The following is a 25,946-nucleotide window of genomic DNA, read 5'->3' on the forward strand; positions in this document are numbered from 1 at the left end:
GAGCTAAACCCTGTGGGCTGAGGGGTTTCCCTGGTTGCAAACGCAGAGAATAGAATATTGGTTTTGCTGCCTGTGTATGGTAGAGGCAGGAAGCCAGCAGGAAGTCTAGAGAAGCAATTCTGAGCCTGAGTCTGGGCTGTTTGTTTCTACTGTGTTCAGGGGAAAGGACTTTGTGCACATTTTTTGTCACTAAACAAGATCACGCCCAAGAATAAACCTGACTCACATAATTGATTTTGCCTCCTAATGGAAACATCCCCTACAAGACCTCGAACATTGACTATTGGCTAGAGCCAAATGGGGCAACCCCCCCTCGGCAGGATGCTATGGAGACGCACAAAGTATCAAATGGAAACAAACAAAAAGCCAGCTGATTCCGACCAGAGATGCAAGAACCCTAGATTTATTACAATTGCATTTTGACATCATTTAAACATTTCTTCTCATTCAGTAGAAAGCACTGTGTGTGTCATATCATCAGTCACTCCAAGTATAGCGCAGCTGGCAAAACCAAAGGGGTCACATTTGTAAATATGCCGTTACTGGATGTAAGGATCCAGTCCTGCAACGCCAGTGCTTAACTTTAAGCATGTGAGAAATGGGAGAGTTAATGGGAGTTCTCATGTGCTTAAAGTTAAGTGAAAATCTTGGCAGAATCCAGGTCTTAGTAGTTATTTTTTAAACTAGCAATGAACATTCCTTCTCCTTTGGTCCCTCACCATTGGCTCTTAAGAAAAGTAGACTGTCATGGGATAAGAGAGAAGGTCCTCTCATGGATCAGTAACTGATTAAAGGGAAGGAAACAAAGGATAGGAATAAAGTCAGTTTTCACAGTGGAGAGAGGTAAATAGCAGGGTCTCCCCAAGAATCTGTGCCGGTACCAGTGCTGTTCAACATATTCATAAAATGTTCTGGAAAAAGAGGTAAACAGCGAAGTGGCAAAATTTGCAGACGATACAAAAATATTCAAGACAATCAAGCGCAAAGCAGATGGTGACCCGTTACAAAGGGATCTCGCAAAACCAAGTGACAGGGCAACAAAATGGCATATGACATTCATTGTTGATAACTGCAAAGTCATGCACATTGGAAAACATAATCCCAACTATACATACAAAACAATGGGGTGTAAATTAGCGGTTGCCACTCAAGCAAGAGATCTTGGCGTCATCATGGATAGTTCTCTGAACATATCTGTTCAATGTGCAGCGGCTGCCAAAAAATGCTAACAGAATGTTAAGAATCATTAGGAAAGGGATAGATGATAACACAGAAAATATCATAATGCCACTTTATAAATCTGTGGTACGCTCATACCTGGAATACTGCATGCAGATCTGGTCAACCCATCTCCAAATTGATTGATTAGAATTGGAAAAGGTACAGAGAATGATAACAGAAATAATCAGGGGGATGGAACAGCTTCCATATGAGGAGGTATAAAAAGACTGGAACTGTTCAGCTTAGAAAAGAGTCAGCTAAGGGGAGATGTGATCGAGGTCTATAAAATCACGAGTGGTGCAGAGAAAGTGAAGAAGAAATTGTTTACCCCTTCACAACACAAGAACTAGGGGTCACCCAATCAAATTAATAAGCGGCAGGTTTAAAACAAACCAAAGGAAGTACTTCTTCACACAACGCACAGTCAACCTGTGGAATTCGTTGCTAGGGGATGTTGTGAAGGCCAAAAGGATCACTGGGCTCAAAAAAGAATTAGAGACATTCACAGAGAATAGGTCCATCAATGGTTATAAGCCAAGATGGTCAGGGATGCAACCCCCTGCTCTGAGCATCCCTAAGGCTCTGACTACCAGAGCTTGGGACTGGACGACAGGGGATGGATCACTCGAGACTTGCCTGTTCTGTTCATTCCCTCTGAGGCATCTGGCATTGGCCACTGTCAGAAGACAGGATACTGGGGTAGACGGACCTTTGGTCTGGCCCAGTATGGCCATTCTTATGTACCCCCTGCCAATCTGCTTTCATTTCATTCATCGTTTTCAGTCCTGTGGCTAGAAAATGATCACAGTGTGGAAGCACTAATCTGAAGAAATCATAAAATAATCATGAACCATTCATGACAAAGAAGGGAGGGAGTCGGGAGAGGGGCTTTTAGGAGGGGCCTGAGAAGTGGACAATCTGGAGAGTCAAGAGCAGAGGAAGGAGCGGGAGGCTGACACTGGGCATGGCACTGCGGCTGATCGTGGCATCTTTGGACGCATAGACTTTTCGGTTCTTGAGAGGCTGTGGTGGTCGAAAGTTGTTGGTCATTTTCATCAGAGACGCGCCAGTGGCCGGGAAGTGAACTGTGTTGACAAATGCGTTCAGCTGCAGATGTGAGAGAGACAGAGAAATTTCAAGCCATTTCATTATGTTCAGTCAAAATACTTTTCAGGCCCCTGATTCAGCAAAGTTTTTAAGCATGTGCTCATCTTTAAATGCACATTTAAGGACTTTCTTGAGCACGGATGGACTTAAACACCTGGTTCAGGTTAAGCACGTGCTTTGCTAAATTGGGGCCTAGGCAGACATCTAAATCCATCCCAGTGCTTCCCTGTGACTCAGGGTTGCTCAAGCTTGGACAAGGCTTCTGATACTTGGCATTTTTCTTAAAGACCCAGCTCCTGGAGTCAAGTGATCCCTTGAGAATCCTGCTTCCAGTAAAGAAAAAAAGTTGAATCTAGCTCTCACAGCTGTGGAGAAACCCTTGAAAACAGGACTCGAGTTCACCCAGCAGCTTAGAAACCAGCAGGCCAACACACCATGAACCCCAGATTATTGTTTTTGGAAAATCTCATGGTTTTTAAGCCAATCTCCTTATATATGAGGCCCAACGGATGGCTTTGGAACGCACTTGGCTGGCCAGGCTGCGCCTGCCTCAGGGAAGCTGGGTTTGCAGAGCAGCAGAGCCAGAATAGGAGGACTTTTCACCAGTCTGCCTGTTCCTCTTGGAATCAGAAAAAGGAACCAGCATGTAATCTGGGGCACCGCTGCCCATACAGCCTTTGCCCAGTTGTCCTAAGAGAGAACGTGCCAGCGCAGCAGGGCAGCGCACCCGGAGCACAGCTGGCTGAGCTATATGTTCTGAACAACCTTTGTGGAAAATGTAGCTCACTTCTGGGAATTTCTGGCTACCCGATCCCCAATTTATTCGGCAGAGTTTTGGTGGGGAGGTTGCAAGAATGTTTCTGGAGAGTCTGGGGGTGGAGAGCAGCTTTTCTGTTCCTTTGATTTACTGTCTGGCTTAGTTAATTTGTTCCTGGTTGCTGATTGCCGCAGGCAGGCAATGTGCACTACTATCCATATATGATTTTTTAATGTTGCCTAGTGGTCATGATTGATTAAGTTGCTAGAAAATTAGTTAGTTGTCAGGGCCCCTAGAGCTTCTTGTGCAGGTGATTTATTATTGTTTCAATCTAAAGAAATAAAAGAAAAAGGGGCTACATAAGTCATATGATATTGCTGCAGTCATCCAATTAAGGAAAAGAAACAACTCTATTCACTTTCCAGCACAAAACAGTGAAAATGACATGGAACCTTCAGAGCCTGAAGCATGAGCTAAACAATTGAGAGCTGTAACAGGCTGCCATTTTCTGAGGACAACACGCACACTGACAATTTGGTACACTGGCAACTGCCCAATACTCACTGAAGAAAAAATAATATTACACTACTGATCACAGCTGGAGGAACTCCATGCTCTTATTTTCAAAGATAATCAGCGCACGCACAGGAAGGGGGGTTTGATTCCCCACGGGTTGCCCAGCTCTGACACACAGAAGGGTGCAAAGCCCCTATTGCTTGGATGCTATTTTCCTTGGGAGCACATGTACTTGAAATTGTTATTTGTGCCCATCTGGAATGGGTTTCAAGTCCAGCACCTACAGCAGGTGGTCCTGTGTGGCATTTCAGTGGGCACGGATGGTAAGAGGAGACAACTTGAGCAGGATCTCTGCTCCCGGAACCACTGCCCAGGAGCTGAGATTGGGAAAGAACTCTGCATACTGAAGACCCTCTGCTGGACTCAGCAGAGAGCTGTGATGCATTTTTACCTGAGACTGGCTGATAGGGATGGGCTCCTCAAACAGCGTCCAGACGACAACCTCTGCGCAGTCCGGGGTGGTCAGGGAGCCCTGATAGCGGTAGTACTTGGACAGATTGGCCATGCTGGGAAGAAGGTTGTTCAAGCAAAATGTGGATGCTAACTCCACAAAATCCCCTTGAGAGAGAGAGAGAGAAAAGCCATCATTATAAAAGCCCATCTGGGGGATGAACGACTTGGAAGAGCTGACATTTCTAAAGCTACAGTGGGCACCATTCAACCCTGCCTCCCCCCTTGCATCCTTTGCTACCACAGATGCTGCTAGACCACCTGGTGCAACAGCAGCATCTTGGCTCTGCTTGGCAGACCCTGTGGCGGCTGCCTTCACTGCTCCTCCACAAGTCAGTCAACAGGTAACAGCATGAGCATGTGGCAGGAGGGCGTCAGGCATGGCTGACGTGCTTTGCTCCTCCCCTAGCACAAAATGAGAACCCAATACGGCCTCAGCAGGTCATTGGCTCAGACAGTCCCAAACTGGCCCTGGGTTCCAGACTTTCCACACCATGCATCGGCCGCAGGAAGCCCAGTGCCACCGATTCTCAAAAGGAGTTGTGCACAGCAGAGCATCCTTGAATTAGACAATAGGCAGGCCATGTAGATTGATGGCAGTAACATACCTGTGCCCACATTGTGTTAACCCACCAGGAACTACCCAGTTACACTGTGGCATGGAAATGAGTCAAAGGTTCTTGAAACCAGTGGCTGGTGCCCCTGCATATCCCCTTTCCTTCAGCTTCTGGGTTCCTCTCATCCTCTATTCTGCCTGCTCTGGAGTGAAGATAACAGAGGAGCGGGAGGACTCACCTTGACGGGAAATGTTCTTCAGGCCAGCTACAATCGTGTTGTAATTGGAGTTATCAGCATCCGACACCTGCCAAGCATTACAGAGGGAGAATGAACGACCGGCCAAGGGCAGATCTCGAGGATTCTATTTACAAGGTGAGTCAAAATGGTTCCAGACAAAAAACTGGGTACCCGGGAACCCAAGTGCGTTCACAGCTCTTGTGGAGAGCAATGGGTGTCTGGACACCTGTGCTTGTGCTGTGCTTCCCCTTCTTGGGCTACGATGGAGATTTTTATTCTTCAGCGCCTGCTAATCTCAAAGGATCCAAAGTGCTTACAAACTAACATGTGAACTATACAGTTGGCTCACGTCCTCCTTCACTGAAACTCAGCCACCTGCGCGATGTGCGCAATCATTGCTCATCAACACGCAGCAACTCTACCCAGCAGTGAATAATAGCATCCTGCAGATGCTTCAAAGAAGGCTGATGTCAATACCGAGGGGGAATTGGGCCACGGCACTGGAATTAACACCCCACCTCTTATGAAACATGCCGTGGGATCTTTAGTGACATTTCCCACATGAGAATCATAGAATATCAGGGTTGGCAGCGACCTCAGGAGGTATCTAGTCCAACCCCCTGCTCAAAGCAGGACCAATCCCCAACTAAATCATCCCAGCCAGGGCTTTGTCAAGCCTGAATTTAAAAACCTCAAAGGAAGGAGAGGTTTCAGAGTAGCAGCCGTGTTAGTCTGTATTCGCAAAAAGAAAAGGAGGACTTGTGGCACCTTAGAGACTAACACATTTATTTGAACATAAGCTTTCGTGAGCTACAGCTCACTTTATTGGATGCATTCAGTGGAAAGATTCCACCACCTCGCTAGGTAATGCATTCCAGTGAGGCTGCTTTAAAACTTCCTTTACACGCCTATTGTAGATTTCACTACTGCTCCCTAAGCTGTGCCCACAATGAGCTGCTATTCTGCAAGGGGAAGCGATACAATAGAAAGCTGGGATATCAAATTCAGTTCTTAAACAGTAGTTGAATGCTGTCTGCTCAAGCCGTCAGTCAAAACTGCCCTTTCTCTGCCCTGATCAACAGTGGAATGTGGGGGGTATTTTTAAATCTCCAAGATTCAGTATGTTTTTCAGTGACAGCTTAATGGGGGAACACTCCAGCAGCCATGCATTGCAGACAAAACTGCAGACAAAGGCTATGATGGGATAAGGATCCCATTCTGATCACAAGACAAAACCAATCTCAGGTTGCTAGATCGTAAGCTCCTCTGCAGGGCGGGCGAGGTCACAGTACCGGACAACATCCTGATCACTATCCTATCCCAGCAAACAGAAAAGTAGGTGACTAGGGAGGCCCCCAGTAGACATGAAGCTCCCACCCTGGCATGCTGTCTGGATAGCTGGTGGGTTAAGCATCTTTGTGAGACGTGATGCTGGCTTTCACCTCACCGGTACATAATAGGGTCACAGCTACCAGCAGAGAGAGAGAGAGAGAGAGCAGTAGGGGACCAAAACACTTCTCTTCCTATGCACCTGCTGTACAGCCAAATGCCATGGGCTCAAAACAAAGCCAACAAGGCTGAGAGAAAGGGTGGTCCCTGGTTATAGCACGGGACGGCAAGTCAACAGACATGGGTTCTATTTCTATATTGCTACCTCTGATTCACAAGGTGACCTTGGGCAAATCACATCGCTGATCAGGGCCTCAGTTTCCCTGCCTATAAACTAGGAATAATAATCCCCCTTCATCACTAGTGTTTCAAAGCACTTTGAGGTCTGTGGATAGTGAGCATTATAGAAACACAAGGTTTATTATTATTAAAAAGACATTTTTTTCCATGCTTTGCGTTCTCCTCTTGGAGAGAACAGAAGCAGCTTTCTAAGTGCAGTCACTGTACGTAAATATTTGCACTCCTTTCCTCTTCCCTTATCTCTCACACACACACTCCTAGCTCCAGAGAAATGGCTCTCCACTGACATAAACCACACAGGTTCGCTGCCACGTCAGCTAATTGAAGTTTTCCCAGAACCCTTAAGCCATTGCGTGTGACTTTCTTTCATAAGCGGCATAGTGGGCAGTCAGGAAAGCTATTTTCAATGGTGTTTGCAGGTGTCTGGAACCCCAGCTGCTAACACCTTTGTTGGGAAGGGGATATCATATAACTGATTCACATAAGCCTGATTCAGCTCTCACCATTCACCTGTACTTTGGAAAGGTGATTCCAATGCGACCCGGACTCCAACCACCCTGGCTTTGCACAGTTCATATCCAGGGGAGCAGGGGAAGAGAGCACTGCCTCAGTTGCGACAATGGTCTCGCAAACCTATAAACTCCCACCTGACCTCCCACTACCTATCTGCTTAACTTTAATTTTTAGTCTTTCAATACTATTCTTTAAGGTTTATAAAATCTTTTGGACAGAGAGCAATCCGACTGGCTGATGATCTCTGTTATGGCACATGTGACAATGTAGAAGGTTTTGTCTTCTGTGCACGGCACCTTTACAATTCTAGACATCTGCTGGGCTCCATTCAGCTGCAGAAGAGACACCCACACCATGCTCTCTCCTGGAGACTTTAGTTTTGTTCTTTCTTGTTTCTTTCTCCAGCACAGTGTTGGTGGGAGAGCAGGGTGAGTCAGGCTGTGTTAAAATGCACATGTGTCCATTTGCTTTACAAAAACAGGGAACCCCTGTGACTGCCTCAAGATGCCACATTCGGTTTAGCTGCAGTTCAATTCTGTGGTGATTTCTACTCTGTCCAGAGGGTTCGTATTCTTGGGTTATTCTTCCATTGGGGTGAATTTCAAACCTTTCCCTGCTGCATTCCATTGGATGCACTGGGCACAGAGGACTGTATTTTCCCCTGTCCCCCAGCACTTGATGCAGCAGTTACTTGGTGAATTAAAATCTCAAATCAGAGATTAAACCAGTAGTTACCGCTAGGGTACAGTGAACACAGTGACTTTGAAGTGAGCCACAGACGTGTTTCTCAGGCCTTGCAGGCAAACAGCCTGTGACCTGAGGATTCGCAGCACCCCTGAGCTGTGGCAACCAGACCCCAGGGCACCGTAGCTATGCTGCAGGAGTGTTTCCATCAGCTTTGGAGGCAAAGTGCCATTTCTGGTGCTGGTTAAAGGGGCTGACTTGGCAGGGTCAAGGGTCTTTAGACCCAGAGCAGGTACTCTCCGGGCAATGGCCCACCTGCGTGCCCCAGCCTGAGGGTCTCTCTCTAGACTGATGCCAATGATACAAGCTGGTGATGTGGCAGCTCACAGTTCAAAACAGCACAGGATGGGATCTCCAGCAATGGAGAATTTGTTTATTAAAGGGCCTAGAATGCAGGCTACTCTCTGCCACCTCCTCAGGGTAACTCAGAGGAATCTGGCAGTGAACGTGCAAGCCAGGGGCAGGGTGTTTTTCACGTACCTTGTACAAGAAGCCCAAGACAGCCAGCCCATTCGGATGCCCTTTGGCCTCACTGAAGGTTTTGTACTTGGTGTTCATGTGAACAAGATGCAGCTAAAGAGGAAGACACACAGAAGGAGGGTGAGACCTGTTCCAAGCCATTGTGGTATTTTACCCCATCAGTCACAAACTGAGCAAACGGACACTCAGCTCTCCCCTTCCAGCGCCCTTTGTAGCCAACAGCGCACACAGCTCCTTAACACTGTGAGCATCCACATCCCTGACACTAGGGGCCCTTCACACCACTCTGGAAGTGCAAGAGGGCCTTAGCGTAGGTATCAATGACAGTCACGCTCGCTCTGAGGCCTCTTTACGCTGCCAGAGTGCCATAAAGGGCTCTCAATGCAAAGCAGAATCAGGCCCTCAGTGTTTTACGGCTGCATTAAAATGTCATTCCCTCCAAGAACAGGAGGGTACTGGAGCAATTGCACTCAGATATTCCCTGGCTACCTACTCTCCCTGGGCATGCACTCTGCAGAAACACACCCATGTTCATTCATGCACGCACCCCGTTGTACATAGCCTCATAATCACCAATTAATATACGGCTCCTAGAATAGGCACAAACTCCAGGGCTGGAGCTACAGGTGCCAACTTTCCAGTGTGCCGGTGGGTGCTGACTGCTCAACCCCTGGCTCTGCCACAGGCCCTGCCCCTTTCCGCTCCCTCCCCATAGCCTGTCTTGCCCTCACTCCTCTCCCGCCCCGCACGCTGAGCCTCCTGCACACTGATTAGGAGGTGCAGGGAGGGAGGAGGAGGTGCTGATCGGCGGGGTTGCCAGTGGGTGGGAGGTGCTGGGAGCAGGACTGGGGAGCTGATGGGGGGCTGCTGACTTATTACTGTGGCTCTTTGGCAATGTACATGGGTAAATTCTGGGTCCTTCTCAGGTTCAGGTTGGCCACCCACACCTTTGCTAATGGCTCATTAATGACCAGCAAACAGGTCCATTCCAGTATCCTAAAGCCCTTAGCAGTTTGCCCAGTCAGACACTTTGATGGGTGGGATATTTATCACCTTATAGCTCCAAACAGGATGGGCATCTTGAGTCAAGTGGGAAGGATAGGGAGAATATACTCGCCCCTCATGAAAAAGTCACCATTTTTAAATGAACCATACTGAACGTATTCTGAATAGACATCCCAAAGATCTCTGTAGCTGCAGGATCACATGCCCCATTCATGGGACAGACTCTGGTGTGGAGCAACTTAGCCTCATGGGAGTTGTAGTTCAGGTGGCTCATGTGCAGATTTTTCTCTGTGGGCTGGGATCCTCACCCAAACTACATCTTCCATGGTGTGCCATGGCCTGGTGCATGGCCTCCCTTCACTAAGAGGGGAGACTGTGGTGCATCGCAAAAGGTGTCGTTTGACAAGGGAACCAGGCCTATAAAAGTGAATGGGTGCATGAGGCACCTGAACTACAACTCCCATGAGGCACTGCGGTGGCATTTCAGAAAAGAAATATTTTGGTTTATGATTATTCACTGAAACTTTGAAATTGTCCATGGAAAGCTTCAATGAAAATGAATATTTATTCGTTTTTTCATTGAAATTTTCCAGGGGGACGGGGGAGGATATTTTCTAACCAGCTCTGCCAAACACAAAATCCAGAGAGCTGTGGGTTCACCTGGTGTTTGCTGAACCTAAGATATACACATTTAGCTGGGGTCTTGTGCGGTTTGAGTGCAGTCTTAATTATTGTCTTTGTCAGCAGCAGATGGAGTTCTCAGCAATATGCTGCTATGAACACTACTGCTACTATGAACTACAACTCCCATGAGGCATGACCACCTCTCCCCACTTACCTCCATGGGGAACTGGTGTCCATCAATGGTATGCTCTGAGCCGTTCCCCTTGAGGTTCCCCCAGTGGAAGTGGAACTGCAGGGCTCGGTACTTCTCAAGAAGAGCCCCAATGGTGATATTGATATGTTCGCTCACAGACTCGCCTTCCAGTCTCATCATCACTGTAAACAGGCCAGAGCAAAGTTACAGAGGGAAAACATATGGCTGCAATCCCACCAGCCTCACCCAGGACATCAGTGACCTCTCATGTTCACAAAGCAGATGGGGTAGAGGTGGCTGGGAGCGTGGGAGTGAATACAAGTGAATGGAGGAGCACATAAAAGAGTCCAATCAGCCAGCTCACACCTCTATAATTTCCATGCAGCTGGGCAAACCTCAAGGCCATTCTTCTCAGGCACAATGCATTCTCAGGTTAATAACAGAGCCAGATGCAAGACTGTGAGCTCCTCTGGGCAGGGATCATGTTCTGTGTTTGTCCAACACCTAGCACGCACTGTGGGGTCCTGGGCCATGACAGGGCTCCCAGCTGCTACCACAATAGAAATGATAAATACATCATACTGAAGCGAATCCTGCGACGAGTCAAGCTCACTGATCCAGCCCTGGGCAGTGCAGCTCCCCGCGGAAAAGAGAGTTTGAGGGGCCAAGGAAGGAGGGAGAGAGGGAGTCTGGCACAAATACCCACCCGTGTGCCCATTGTTCATGAGTCTCCACTTGCCCGGCGGGGCCTGGTCATAGCCTTCAAAGAGGATGTCTCCTAGGTTCCTGTCCCTCTGCACTTTGCACCTGTCAATGTTAATGGGCGACTGGTTATCTCCCCCGCAGCCCTTTGCCAGATCCTTCCAGTACCTGGGGCCTGGAGAGAGAGAAAGAAAGAGACGTTGGGGGGAGAGGGAAGGGGGTAAAACATGGGCCAAGCTACCGTGGAGTGAAGGGTCCTCGTGTCGTCAAGCGAGGACGCCCGCAAGAGGAGGCTTCCTGGGGCACGTGTTAAAATGGAGCTGGGTTTGCCAAGGGCTCCTGGCTTTCCTGCTTTAACCGAGGGAGTGCTGGTAAATGCAGCCGTCCGCCCGCCAGCTCTCTCTGGCCGCAACGGACACAGCGCCCGCCAGCACTTTCATTAGCCTCTCCCTCCATGCACCCCCCCCCCAAGAGATGGCCGCTCGCTTAGTCAATCTTCGTGAATATTAATGAGCCGGGTCTTAGTCAAGCCTCATTCATAATTCAGCAGGATTTCCTCGCTGGGCCAGGGCCTACATTTAGCCTGACAGGCAGCCCTTGCTCTCTGAGCTAGTCATTACAGTCCCTGAAGAGCAGGCTCTGCTTCCACTAGTAGCTTCCTCGCTGGGTTTGGTTTCTTCTTCCCCCCCACTCCTCCCACGTCTGCCCTGCAGAGGTTCTCCGTGCCCATCTCAGCCCCACCCCTTCGCCCTGCTTCGGCCATCGTTCCCCGCCACACACAGCCCCCTCGGACACGGAGACTGGTCGGGGCTGTTCTCTCGGGTCTATGCACCAGCAGCCATTTGGATGCTCCACAGCCACCACGATGGTCACCTGTAAGCCTGAGGCCTTCGCACCAAGGCAGCTGCAAGCCCTTGTCCCTGATTCACTCCCCTGATAAGTCATAGAGATGGAGCTGAAGCCACCCCGTGAGGCCACGAACACAAAAGCGTCATTGGGCTACTACAGTCGCCACGATGGAACGTGGCAACAAAAGGGGACAGGTTCCCAGTGATCACAGAACCATCACAACACCACCGGTGAGCCCAATGGCAGCAAATAGCTGGCTCTGCTGTCTACAGTTGTAGGCTGCCAGGGAGCTGGGATCGTTTCAGTGGAAACCATGGTGAGTAACATTAATCGGCGAGGTGCATAACGTTGTAACGAGGAAGGAAGCCAGACAGTCTCCCTGATTGGTAATGTTTTGGCTGCTGAAATCCAGCCACTCCACTTTATAATGAGCAGCACAATAGAACATCTGCTTTATTGCAGCGGCCGAGAGTCTGGGAGGAGAAGATGCCACAATTAAAGCAGAACACTAAGCCAACACATCAGCAGTCCCCTCACTCGCCACGTCATCTGGAGCCCAGGAATGATGTCACCGAGATTTGGCTGTCTCTGAACCGCAGGGGGAGTCAGGGCCTTACTCCTGTCACTGGACAGTCAGGAAGGCACTTGGACACCCATGGAGCAAAGCGGCTAGATCCTTCCCTTTTGCTCCTCACATGATCAGCTTCAGGCACTGAAACAGCATTCCAGAGGGAGTGATGCTATTAGCCCCATTTTACAGATGGGAAACAGAGGCAGAAAGCCACTAAGTGACTTGCCCAAAGGCCTGCAAGAAATCTGCATTAGATCAGGGAATTGAACATGGTCTCCCAAATCCCAAGCTGTCCAAACCACTGGGCCATATTACTGCTCACGCATAGGAGGACTGTGAGGAGCATGCCAATTTGTCTCAGTACAGATGCGTTTCATTGATACGACTAAGAGGGATAGGATGGAGGTCTGTAAAATCATGAATGGTGAGGAGAAAGTGAATAGGGAAGTGTTATTTACCCCTTCACGTAACAAAAGGACCGGGGTCACCCAATGAAATTAATAAGCAGCAGATTTAAAACAAACCAAAGGAAGTACTGTACTTCTTCACACAATACACAGTCAACCTGTGGAACTCATTGCACAGGATGTTGTGAAGGCCAAAATAATAACTGGGCTCAAAAAAGAAGTAGAGAAGTTCATGGAGGATAGGTCCATCAATGGCTATTAGCCAAGATGGTTAGGAAGGCAACCCCATGCTCCAGGTGTCCCTAAGCCCCTGACTGCCAGCTGCTGGGACTGGACAACAGGGAATGGATCACTCGAGAATTGCTCTATTCTGTTCATTCGCTCTGAAGCGCCTATCGTTGGCCACTGTGGGAAGACCGGATACTGGGCTAAATGAACCCTTGGTCTGACCCAGCATGGCCGTTCTTATGGCAACATGTACTAAATGGAATGCTTCAAAAAATCACCCTAGTCCTTACAGGGCCACATATATGCCAGAAATAAAATACCGCACAGATACACATACAAGTCCTCAAAGAAGTCACTCTCATGTACAAGTCCAATACTGGCATATAAAATGTACCCTCTTTATGTACCATTCCCATGGAAGTTACCCATTTCAGTTACACTTTATATTAAGACTCCATTTTATAAATAGTTTATAAATCGTTAATAAATGATTCATAGATGTAAGTATGTTACAGACACGAACAGTACGTGTGATAGATAATTATCAGCACCTCATTCAGAGGCATTAGAAATAGCTATAAGCCATGGTTATAAACAACCTGCTGATCCATTGAACTCTAACAATTGATTAATCATTCATTTAAATATTTATTGAGCTTTTTAACCCTTTATAAACTATTTATAACCACTCCTTTAATATCAAGCGTGACTGACATTTTAAATGCATAACTATATTTAAGTATGGGTAAAGCAATCAGTTTATTTTCTTGGTGACATTGCAAAGGGCATTTCTTGCCTCTGAAATGTAACCGTCCACCCCACGCTGTGTTTCCCAGGCTCTTCCGAGCACAGAGTTGGGCAGTGAGCATACACGTCAGAATGCCAGGCTGACGTTTCACATTGCATCTCTGTTTTCTCTTTTGGGTAGAAGGATATTGAACAATGTTGCCGACTTCTGGCCTCTGCTGAGAGCCTGGCACCATTCGCACTGCTCAATAGCCATTTTCTATTTATAAATCAAATGTTGACCTCAGCAAAAATGGGGAAGCTGAGTGCAAATGGATCCTTTCCCTCAGCCTGGCCCTGCAGTCCTCTGTACAGGGGTCCCATTCTAATGCCCCCCCCCCCCGCTGTCCAGAGAAGCTCTGACCACACGCATCCACAGCACTCTGAACACGACACTGAAAACCAAATCCCACTCCTCAGGGAAGTGAAGGGCTCCCAAACAAGCGAGCAAGATGGGTGACAAACAAGTGGGGCCTGGCAGGGCAGCCAGTAGCTCCTGACTCGGTGTCGGATCAGAGCAAGGCAATGCAACAGTTGCTCTGAATTTCATGAGGCCCCGAAATTCTTTTGGGCTGAGAGCAAAGAGAGCCAGAGACATGACAAAGAGGAGACACGCCGTGCTGAGCTTCTCCCTAGAGCCATGTCAGGAGGTGGACATGCACACAACTTCGGTGTTAAAGTGACCGGGAAAACCTCCTGATCCCAAGGGCCAGCACACAGGTATCACCTCCACAGCAACACAGAATATAGGCTCCCCTTCTAACAGCCTCTCAAGCTGTCCCTAAGGTCACTGACCACAGCTCGGACAGATCCGCTTATTTGATATATTAGCATGCATGCAATTTAGACTTCAAAGCGCACTCAAATAATTCACACGTTAGCACAATACGGGTTCACTTCTTCCCTTAGTCAGGTTTCCCACCGTGAATTAGATCACACATTGTCACAGTGCTCGCTCTGCTGCTCCAGGGCTCTGCCTGGCCCAGAAGATTTATGCAAAAGACTAAAAAGATCAAAAAGGCCTGACTCTGAGCGGACGTATTCTGCTCCTGCACCAGTGCAAAGGCCCTGACTTCAGGGGAGACAGCCCTGGTTTAGCCTGAGGGGAGAGGGAGTTGGATTAGGCTCAATGGGAATAACCAACTAGGTGCTTTGCAAAAAGGAATTTAAAAATCTCTCTGAACTCTAGGGTTGCCAGGGCAGTTTTAGGTACTGCAGTTACCGTGATCTCTGCCCCCGAGGCCATGCACTCACATTCACACACCAAGCACGTTCACACTGCCTTCACACATGGGCGTGCACGCGGACATGCTGCCCCAGCACACTTGCCATCCGCAAACACCCCTACTTGAAACAATTTCTGTACTCACCACATTTGGGATCCTGAGAATCGTAGCACCAGGGAACTGCAAGAGAGAGAAGAATTCAGAATACAAGCTGGTAGGAATGGAAAAGGTTGGTGTTAAAATCCACCGGTTTTTGCAGGGGCAAAGAGCTCGTTGCGTTCTCACTTTTCCTGACCCATCATTCTAAGCAGCCATGAAGGGTTTGCAGAAAAACATGCAGGTAGATGCACAGGCCTTAACATGGGCCTGATTCTACAGAGGCAACACACAGGAGTGAACAGCAATAGCCTCAAAAGCACCAGGTGACTTCGTGGAGTTGCTCCCTAGCAGCCCAGAATTTACACGAGAAGGGTCCACATGGAGCCCTCTTGTGGTCACCCTTCAGAATGCCAGTCACCACAAGCAGGAGGTACTGCAGCGACCGTGTTTCTGCCCCCGGGGCCAAGTGAGCGTCAGGCTTCCCAACCTGCCCGTGACTGATGTGCTGGGGGACGGAGGAAGGAGGAGGTGGTCACAGAAATTACCCAGCACTGTTTTCACAGCAGATTCCTGCCCGGTTTCAAGCAAGTTGTCCTGGGCCGTGCTGTCACCAAAACGTACTTGTGGTCATTTTGGCAACAGGTTATCGTGGTTTTGGTGACATTTTCTCTTTTGTGCGGACACTGGATTTTGCTAAAACCAGCAGTTTTAGAGGTAAATTTGGAACAATAATTAGCTGAATTATCAAAACCTTTGTCACTAAAGCTGTGTGGCCTCCCTTAAACAACATGAACCTGGCTGTAACACACTAGCATAGTGAATGTGATCATGCCTCCCTCTCACAGCCGTGCCGAGCCAGTGTAAAACCTTGCCACTTACTGAGCACAACAACATGTGCTCTTCTTCAGCGCCAGCAGCAGAGACTGGGGCTGCAGGGTTTGAACCCTGCCAACAACCAGAACGTGAGTGGTCCCACTGACTGCTAGTGGACTAGTCCCTGAAGTGAAACACATGCCCGTTTGCAGGACAAGACCTGTACGTGGCGACAGTTTGTTCTATGAGCACCATATTTTATTGCCATTATTTCTGTGAATGCCTCAGTGATCTTCTGATTACAAAGGCTTTGGAAATCACTGATGATGGTAACCCCTGTTCTCCAGGGCACGGCCAGGCTGTGAGGAGGATTAGCTACACCCCTAGCTCATCCCCCAACCACGTTCACACCCAAGAGCCCAAAAGCCAGCATGCAAGAACATATCTGCCCCCTTTCTCCTGTGGCCTATGGCAATAGAGCAGAGGGTTGAAAATCAGTTCATAATACCCCTAATCCAGCATCACACCGATGCATTCCATGCAGGTCTAATGGAGCAGGTCTGTCCTGCAGGTCATTACTATAACTAGCATTGGATCAGCTACATTGGTAATCTGGGCCTTACCTTTGTCCAGAAATATTTGCCCAAAGGAAAAACTGATGCTAAACCCATGGAGATGGGGTTTGCATTGCAGGGGATGTAAAGAACATCCGATGAAGTGAGCTGTAGCTCACGAAAGCTTATGCTCTAATAAATTTGTTAGTCTCTAAGGTGCCACAAGTACTCCTTTTCTTTTTGCAAACCTACCAGAGTCCCGTATTACCAAGCATTTTAAATCTTATTGTTCATTCATCCAGGATCAGGCCCATTCCGCTGGCCTTCTGCTTGCTACAGTTCAGCATCTTCTGTCTGAGACGCAGCCCGAGGAAGGACTGAGCTATCCAACAGCAAACACCTCTCATGCTCACACAGGACACCCATTGCTTTTTGAGCCTCACGGGGCAGTGCCAGAGGGTTCAGTCTTTTGGGCTGTAGCTTGTCTTCCTTCCACATGCCTAATTCCATTCACCGCCAGGGGAGTTTTGCCTCGAAACCACTGATGGGCTTGAGCCTTTCTTGGACTTCACGGGACTGTGGATCTCCTCTTTCCTACAGTGTACAGTAACTGCCCAGGCCCTTCACACACACATAAGGGAGATACAGATTAAATTGAATCTCATTCCTATAGATCATGCTCATAGTTCTAGTCTCTCTAGATCCCTTTGTGTTAATTCTCTGTCCTCACCAGCAATTGCAACGCCACCCAAACATCATCTGTACATTTCATGTGCTTTTCACCCCTTCTTCCAGATGACTGTAGAAGATGCCAATTAAGACTGGATCTATCCTCTATCCCTGCAATAGCCGCACTAGAATCGCCTGCCAGCCTGATACGCTGCCATTCGTCACTGCTTTGTTTATAGTGCTGCCATGGTTTTTGATCTGTCTCACTAATCTTGACCAATCCAGTTGAAATTAATTGTGAGAGCAAGATTTCAAGAGACCCTATATCAATGTGCTTTAGTGAACGTCAGACACAATAGGCAATTGTCTGCATGCCTTTCATCCACTGACACCATTGTCCTGCTATCAAAGGAACAAGTCTAGTTCATCGGGCAGGATCTGTTCTTGAATCCATCCTGCTTAGTGTTCATAAACTATGGTTCTCTTATCTCTAGATGTTTCATGATTTAGTCCCCACTTTATAACAGTTGTGCCATTTTACTAGGAAGATCTGCAGGTTGGCAATTGCCAGGATTGCTCCTACTTCATTTTATCCATGTTTTTTCTCCAGTCTTCTACCAACTCTCCAGCATCATCCTCTCTGTCATTTCTGAACACATCAGGGTTTGGTGATGCAGGGTAAGCAATCTGCATACGTTCCAATTAGTCCCCTACTTGTTCTTTAGGGACAATTCATTTTACGTTGTTCGAAATTAATTATTATTATCTAGCAATGATCATCATCGCTATTATGACAGTAGTGCCTAGATGTCATACCTGATGTCAGGGCACCATTGTGAGTGGCTCTAGGAAAACCCATAGTCAGGAACGATCCCTGCCCTAAAGAGCTCACCATCAAAGTAGACAAGACAGACAGAAAGTGGGAGGCAGAACTGAGCTCCTCATCCCTGCTCCAGCCCTTGTATGCCAGGTGAAAGGGATGTGGCAGCATCCAAGGGCTTTACATGCCCTGTTTCTGGCTAGTAAAGAATTCTCCCATACAGAGAGGGTGGGAGACAGCCAGAGGGCTGCTTTCAAGGGGAGGAGGACAGACTATGGCAGGGGGAAGAGAGGGTGAAGGGGACAGGCTAGGAGGAGAGCTGGGGAGGACACACTGGAGGGGGAAGAATAGGGGGAAAACAGCTTCCTGTCCAGTTACAATAAACACCTTCCTGTCTCAGGCATTTCCCTGTCTTCTTCCCACCCCATAAAGGCAGCAACAAGCTCTCGTAAAATCCACCCTCTCCTTAGCGCTTGTGTTCAATTCCCCATCATCATTTTTACTGGACCAATTTTCCCTTTTATCTTCAGCCTATTAATAATAGATCTAAAGAGATCTTTCTTAGGAGCTGAGATCTTCGCAGCAATCCAGCATTCAATATTAGCTTTTGCTCCTCTAATTATCCCTGTAACCTGCTTTTGTTTATTTTTATAGCTCCTGCAATCCTCTCCCTGAGCATATATATTATATTTTTAACCTCCTTATAATTGCTTGTCCTATTCTTCACATCTCCACTTAACCAGACTGGCCTTTGTTGACCTTTTGTGTGTTTACTCTGGATTTAATCAAGATGAAAAACTTGGTGACAGTCCCCTCCTGGCCCGTTTCACATATTTCCACATTACATTTCCAGACACCCCTTTTCTCCTTCCCACAACGCTTAGCGCTTCTCATCCACAGACAGCAAAGCACCTTCCATGGCAGCACAGAAAGTTAATGGACTTGCTCAAGGTCATAGAGCAAGTCAGTGGCAGAGATGTGAACAAGGCTCAGGAGGGTATGTTTTCCATGCTGGTGACATGCCAGCTGGGCCATGGGGTCTCTCTAATGTCCCATTACTGTTGTTACTCATATATTACAGTAGTCCCCGGAGACCTCAGTCAGAGCCCCATTGCACAAAGTACTGTGTGTACACACACTAGACTGTGAGCTCTTTGGGGCAGGGACTAAGTACAAAATGAGAGAACAGGTGGCTGTAACAGACAGAGCAGCACAAGGTAACATGGACATGATTAAATCTTAATAAGGAGCAGTCACAACACGCCAGCCTTCATATTTCAAATCCAGCAACGATGGGCTCACACGACCCTCAAGGTTCTCCAACCCACCCCACCCATCTCTCAGCCATGGCTCAATGGCTAACGAGGTGACCACCTTGGCTGCTGCAGCGTATTGTGTCCCCCCAGGAGCTTGCTGAGCTCTCACAATCAGTAACGGAGTCATTAGAACCTACAGTCCCCGTTTCTAACCCTGGCACTGGGGAATAAACCTCCTAGTCGGAGGCTCCTACAGCAAGAGATCAGTGTCACCCAGCAAGAGATCAGCGTCACCCAGCCTACCATACTGTCCTTTTCTGATGCCGTGTTAAAGCAAACCGGTTCCCTCCTTTCTCTCTGTGTGCCCCTTCGCAGGTTTCGTTTGTCTTCTCACCGAAAATGAGAGCCACCTGCAGCCACTTTCTCTAGTCCTGGGGTCTTTGTCCCAAAACCACCCATGGAATTTGTGATCAGGGGATTCTGTTTCTCACTTTGCCCTGGTTATTGGTAGCTTGGCTGTTTTTCTTACCCCCCCCTTTAAACTCCCCCCCCCGCCCCCCACGCGCGCGCGCACACACACACACACATCCGAGCGTCTCCAAGGAAATCCACCCGTTGTTTGTTCTCTTTTCAGAAACTGCCAAGTTGGCAGCAGGCAGTCCTGTATTCATAATTTCCTAATTTACTGCAGCTAAACTATCACTCAGTCCCCAAGGCTGCAATGGATCCTTCGTCACTTCGGCTGATTTGTTTCTCTCCAAAACTCTGGGATGACACACTGAAACTTCTCTGGCACTCAGTTGTTCTCCTGCTCCCCGGACCTCTGTCCCCCGAGCCAGAGGTGGGGGTGAATTTCAGTTTGGGCGCAAGGAACTGTTTGGGGAAATGTTGATCTCCTGCCTTTGGATTCTCTGCATCTGCCCGTGTGAGCTTTGAGTCTGATCCTTCTCAAAACCAAACATCACCCAAGCTCTGCTTCCTCCCACCCCTCCCGGACACAGTTGCCCTTGCCCCCAGTGATTTGCCATCTCCTCCCCTCCTCACACACACAGCAGCGGAGTGGCAGCCTGAGCCTTCATGCATTAGCCCGTGCTGGCTAGTTGTTAGCCCATGGGGTGCTGGGAGTCAGGACTCCTGGGTTCTACTCCCCTCTCTGACGCTGCCTTGCGGTGCAATCACGCAGGGACATATCTGACCTCAGCTGTCTCCAAAAGCTGAATGTCATGAACACAGGGCCAGGTACCCTGTGGTACTTCCCTGCGGTGTGCCTCAGTTTGCCCATTTGTCAAACAAGGATAACAATCCCTCCCTACCTCCACAGCGGGTTGTGAGGCTAAACCCATTCGTCACTTTGATCACTTCCGAGAGAAGGCACCGTGCTGCAGAACTGTAAAGGTAATTATTTACTAGTCCTCTCTGCCCCCACAATTCTGTATGGCCAGAGCCCGTCAGAGCTACAGGCTAGCCTGCAGCAGAGGGTGCATGATACTAATCCCCCTGTACTTTGGGTCATGTTTACAGCACACACGCAGAGAAGTTTGCTAAAAACAGAAATACGCCTGCCAGAAGGTGCACGGTAGAATTCGGACCACCACCACACAGGAACCCCAAAACAGAGGGAGCTAGAGCAGGCTGCTCCCTAAAAACAGAGTCACAACTCACCCCACCTTGCTCTAGAATGGACTTTGATTGCACACTTCCCTACGGAGCCCCCTAGCCTGTAAGCAGGGCCAGGAAGACCAAGAATTTCAAAGACAGACCATAGTTTTAACTAAATTGAAAAACACTGGGACACTGAGCAAACCTCTCCAATGCACCCTGAGGCTCTCACACACCTTCTGGAGCAGTCTGTACATCACCCTGCCCCATCAAAGTATCACCATCCAGACCCAGCAAAGGCAAATTACCAGGGAAAGCCACAGCTCCTCCCCACAGAACGGGATGGAGCAGGCTTGTTGCTAATAAGTGTGCAGGGTGTGATTGCCAGGGCCCACTGGGGTCACTCGCCTCCTGCTGCACACAGCTGGCTGTCACCTCCCTCACCCTGGCTGCAGCCAGAACTGTGCCGATCCATCCTATGGACGGGGCAACCGCCCCGGACCCCACGCTTCGGGAGGCAGGGTCCAGGGCAGCCTGGAGGGCCAGCAGCGGTCCTGAGGCCAGCAGCAACGCGCGACCTGGCCCCCGCCCCCCCCCACCACACCGGCTCCCGACATCGCTCGGAGGAGGGCATGGAAGCCGGAAAGAGGTGGGGCAGGAGCTTTGGGGAAGGGGTGGAGTGGGGGCAGGGCCTGGGCCAGAGCCGGGGAGTTGTCCTGGGCCCCCTAGGGACGGCCCTGCCTGCAGCTGATGTTTCCAGGTAAGATTTATGCTGACCCCCCAACCCATCCATTTCTCCAGACTCCCCTCTGCCTACGCTACTGCCCCTCCCAAAGATTAAATCAGCCTTTGGATGCAAGAGCTGTCAAAATCCCCCTCCGTCACAGTTCATGTTGAATTTCCATGCATGAGCACACAGGGCCGAGATGTGCTCTGAGCCCCGCGAAACAATTGTTCCTAGGTACGCCCGAGCAGAGGGCATTCAGCTGGTGGACACCAGGGCATGCAGCACCCGCCTCGCCAACAGCATGGTCCCTGCCCGTCAGCCCGGAGCCAGCCGCCATGACAAGGCCTTGAGATCACTCACATAACCCCATCTGGCACATTCTTCATTGCTCAGGTCACCAGCAAGACACACCAGAGCAATTAACAAGGGTCAGTGCCCCGCTGGCCCCAATCTCTGCTCCGACAGCGCTTGCTTCATTTACAGCATGGCCCCAGCGTGCCAGGGAAGTGCAGCACTTCACACTGCGGGAATGCAAAAGAAGGCAAGCGACTGGAGCCAGCTCTTCCCCTCCCATCACTCCCACCAGCAGCTGGACCGAGCACTGTCCAGTCTGCATCCTGCCCTTCCAGGCCACCAATGCTTAGGTAGGGGCCTAGGTGGGTTCATTGTGTCTAGGTAGGCGCCCAGGATGGGAGGCATGTGGGGAGAGACTGTATGGGGTGGAAGCTGGAGGGGAGGTGTCCCATGCTGGGGGGCATACAAGGAAGGGTGCATGGGGAGGCGGATGGGGAGGGAGAGGCTCCACGGGGTGGTTAGTACAGAGATGGGACGTGCCTGGAAAGGGGCACCCGGGAGCCGGGGGCAGGAGGAGGGCACACGGCAACACGGTCATCATGGTGGATGTCAGAGAAGTTTCTCTCTTCTGAGCTCCGACGGCCAAACTCAGCCCTGGCAGACGCTGCTGTAACTCAGCCCAAGTCAAAGGCAGCGTGAGGCCCACGTACGCCAGGGCTGAATTTGCTCCTGAAGGTTCTGCAAACACCCTGAGCAGGGAACTCTTCTCTCCCCTTCTGCTCCCCGCTCTCGCTTTCCCCGAGCTATGCGCTATCCCGCCCTAAGCACAGTGACTGAGCCCCGCCCCAGGGCTCTCCCACGCCGACCGAGCCCCGCCCCAGGGCTCTCCCACGCCGAGCCCCACCCCAGGGCTCCGCACAGTGACCGAGCCCCGCCCCAGGGCTCTCCCACTCTGACTGAGACCCGCCCCAGGGCTCTCCCACGCTGACCGAGACCCGCCCCAGAGCTCCACACAGTGACTGAGCCCCGCCCCAGGGCTCTCCCACACCAAGACCCGCCCCAGGGCTCTCCCACACCGACCGAGACCCGCCCCAGGGCTCCGCACAGTGACTGAGCCCTGCCCCAGGGTTCTCCCACGCCGAGCCCCGCCCCAGGGCTCTCCCACGCCGGCCGGGCCCCGCCCCAGGGCTCCCCACATTGACTGAGCCCCAGTGTGGGCTCTGCTCCCTCCCCACCCTTTGCCATTGGTTCTACTCCCCGCTCTACCCTCCGAGAAAAGCTAAAGGCCCTTCATGTTTTTTTCAAGGCCCATTTCCTCATGCAGGCAAAAGTCCCACTGACACGCCCAGCGATACAGCATGAGTCACCAGTCATCTCAAAGGACGCTCCACACCCTGTCCTCAGCCTCCCACAGCATGGCCTGGAAACTCAGCAAACTCAGGCTGTGTCGGACCAAAGTGGAGTGAATCCCGCCATTTATCTCAGCGTTTTATCCTATGTCCCCCATCGTGGTATCGGAGAGCTTTGCACGTTTACTCCAGGGCGCACGTGAAGTTTTCTGTATCTGTGCGGGGGGTATAAGAAAGCCAGGACAGAATACCCTTCCTCAGCCCCCAGACACTGCTTAGGTTGTGAGCTCTTTGGGGCAGGGACTGTCTTTTTGTTCTGGGTTTGTACAGCACCTAGCGCAACAGGGTCCTGGCCATGAGTAGGCTGCTGGCACTACGATAATATAAATAATATGCGATATCCTCTAAGGGCTATGAGCTTGAAATGTTGCATCCTGCTATAGGGCTGACTGTACCTCTCTCTTCCAGCTGTACTCAGGTAGAGCAAAGAGTCATATCTACAGGCAAACTAAACTATACCTGAGTTATCTAAGAGTATCAGTCCTGCCCCTACCACCCAATGCACTCTGATGGGATATGCCAACCACGCCGACATCTGGGAGGATGAGAAGCCCAGGTTAGCCCTGGAGGGCATCTGTCCCAGATCTAGATGTGATATTTGGAAAGAACACTCGTGTTTTAGGGACAGCCTTTGGCTTTCATTCCTGTCCACCAGTCAACAGTGACACCGGGGCCAAATTAAGTCTTTCCACCACATTCTGTCTTGTACCAGCTTCACAGTTTTGTTCCTCTTTAAACCTTTTTGTTCTGTGTCGTTTTTCCCCACGTCTATCCAATGCATCCTCAGCCTTCCCCTGTATCTAGCTTTTTGCACTCTAGTGTCTCTCACCATGTATAGTATACTTACTGGGTCAATTCAGGCCACGTGTCCAAACCACCCACAGTCATCTTTCTTCTGTAACAGGGTTATTACTTGCTTAGCTGTTTTCTTCTCACTTCATCTTTTGTTTTGTGCTGCCTTGAAACTCTCAGTGTTCCCGTCAGCCAGTCCCTTCCGCAACCAACACCTTTCGTTCGCTAGCTTTTCTCACTCTCCTACATTCTAACCCTGGCACTGGCAGGACAACTGTCTCATATATGCTGATTTTTGCTTTGATTGGCTCTTTAGCCTTCCAGATCTTTAGCCTTCCAGATGTCAGAGGTTTATGAATGCAGTAGCAGCTAGTTCAATTCTTCTTTTTATGTCATCTTCACAGTTTCCATTCTTCAACGCCTCCAAGGTTCACACATTTTTTTCCCCACTTGTTCTAGTTCTTTGTCTCTGGGTTTTATCTTTACCTCTCCCTCGTGTCTTTCAGTTGCCATAATTTTTGTCTTCTCTGTACTGATCTTCAGTCTGAGTTTTGCTGCTTTTCTGATCCACCTTGTCAGCCATTCTCTGTAAATCCTCCTTGGTCAATATCATTTGCGAAAATACAGTTCACTGTCCTCCTACACAACATGATTCCTCCCATTGCATCTCTCAGTACCAAGGTGAACAAATCTGGTGATAACGTGCAACCTTTCTCCTCGGCCATCCTGAGGCATTCTGTCCGATTCTTGTCTATTCCCACTACACTCATCACCTTGCTGTCAATATTTTTCATCAGCCTGATCCATTTCTTGGGGATGCCAGAGAATCTCAAGACTCGCCATAACCCAAAAGATAAAGTCCTTCTGCTTTTGGGGCCATAGACAGTTTGTGATACCTTCATTCAGCAAAGCAAGTTAATTACAGTGGTTGGTCTAGTCAGGAATTCAGAGCACTAACAATACATACTCCTGCCATTGCTACAAACACCCATGTGGTGCCGTTACTCACAATTTCTTAAGAAATCATTCGTTCCGCCCAAGCACCCCACCACACACACCCACACACATTCACACTCTATGGACGTGATCCAAAACCCATTGAAGTCAATGGAAAGATTCCCATTGGCTTTGGATCAGGCCCTCTAACCGCACGTGTCCTAGCCTGAGCTAGTCTATAACTCTGTCTGATTCTCAATTTCCAGCAGATCCTAGAACAGTGGGGTCTCAAATTCTAGTCGGGTCCTCTGCGCACTGCACTCAGATGACCCAGACTTGAAACAACGTCCAGTAATTCACTCAGAGCATTTCCAAGCATCTCCATTTGCATGTGATGAAACCTGCACATCTGCATGAAAATGTTCATTTTGCAGATTAGGTCATCAGAAGCCTCACTAGCCAATCAATTCACCCGAGGATTTAGCTGGCACATTCATGGGAGGCCATTGTGTTCCTTCTGCTGCCCACTGTGGCAGAGCATCAGTCGCCCTTGCAGGTTCTTCTGTGAACTCCTGCAATAGTGACTTCAGTTCTCCAACGGGATCCCAACAGGATAATTTCCTGTGCTTTGGAGGGGCTTGAGTTTGTTCTGACAGGAGCAGAGCTGTGCTGCAGGCCAACTTCCCTGTTTGCAGATATCCTGTGACACTGGGCATCCACTGATCCCTTGGGCAAGGAACAAGGAGCCTGCAGCAGGCCGACCCCTCAGCAGGGGTGCTGTGCAAAGAGCTACCGATCCAGACAGATCCAAGATATGTCTGGGTGCTGAAGGCACAATTTCAAGGGGCTCTGAAGTCGTCTAATTGGGTGCAAGTCAGGCACAGCCAGAGTAGCAGCAGTGTTACATCACACACACACCATTCCCCACCAGTAAGTGACTGTACCTCGGGGCAGTTCAGTCTTTACGCCCACTCAGTTCTTGGCTCTTACACTGGAAGTGCCAAATGCAACAGACAGACAGTTGCCTGGACTGGAACAAGTGTCAGCCAGGGAGC

At 49.5% G+C, this 25,946-nt stretch overlaps 1 protein-coding gene across 1 annotated transcript in view; it reads right to left on the minus strand.

Moving 5' to 3' along the window:
- Nucleotides 1-390: 390 nt before the first annotated feature.
- The window catches only part of LOC119843795 (carbonic anhydrase 15-like), a 28,929-nt gene continuing 3,373 nt past the window's right edge, over nt 391-25,946 (minus strand). Inside the window, exons 2-8 of the mRNA XM_038373658.2 lie at nt 15,068-15,103; nt 10,861-11,031; nt 10,176-10,336; nt 8,333-8,425; nt 4,907-4,973; nt 4,053-4,219; nt 391-2,328 (exon numbers count right to left, since the gene is read on the minus strand). Of these exons, the coding sequence (XP_038229586.1) occupies nt 2,113-2,328; nt 4,053-4,219; nt 4,907-4,973; nt 8,333-8,425; nt 10,176-10,336; nt 10,861-11,031; nt 15,068-15,103 (911 nt within the window). The 3' untranslated portion in view covers nt 391-2,112. The remainder of the gene's footprint in view (nt 2,329-4,052; nt 4,220-4,906; nt 4,974-8,332; nt 8,426-10,175; nt 10,337-10,860; nt 11,032-15,067; nt 15,104-25,946) is intronic.

Source organism: Dermochelys coriacea, chromosome 15 (assembly GCF_009764565.3).
Source record: "Dermochelys coriacea isolate rDerCor1 chromosome 15, rDerCor1.pri.v4, whole genome shotgun sequence".
Classification (NCBI taxonomy): domain Eukaryota; kingdom Metazoa; phylum Chordata; order Testudines; family Dermochelyidae; genus Dermochelys; species Dermochelys coriacea.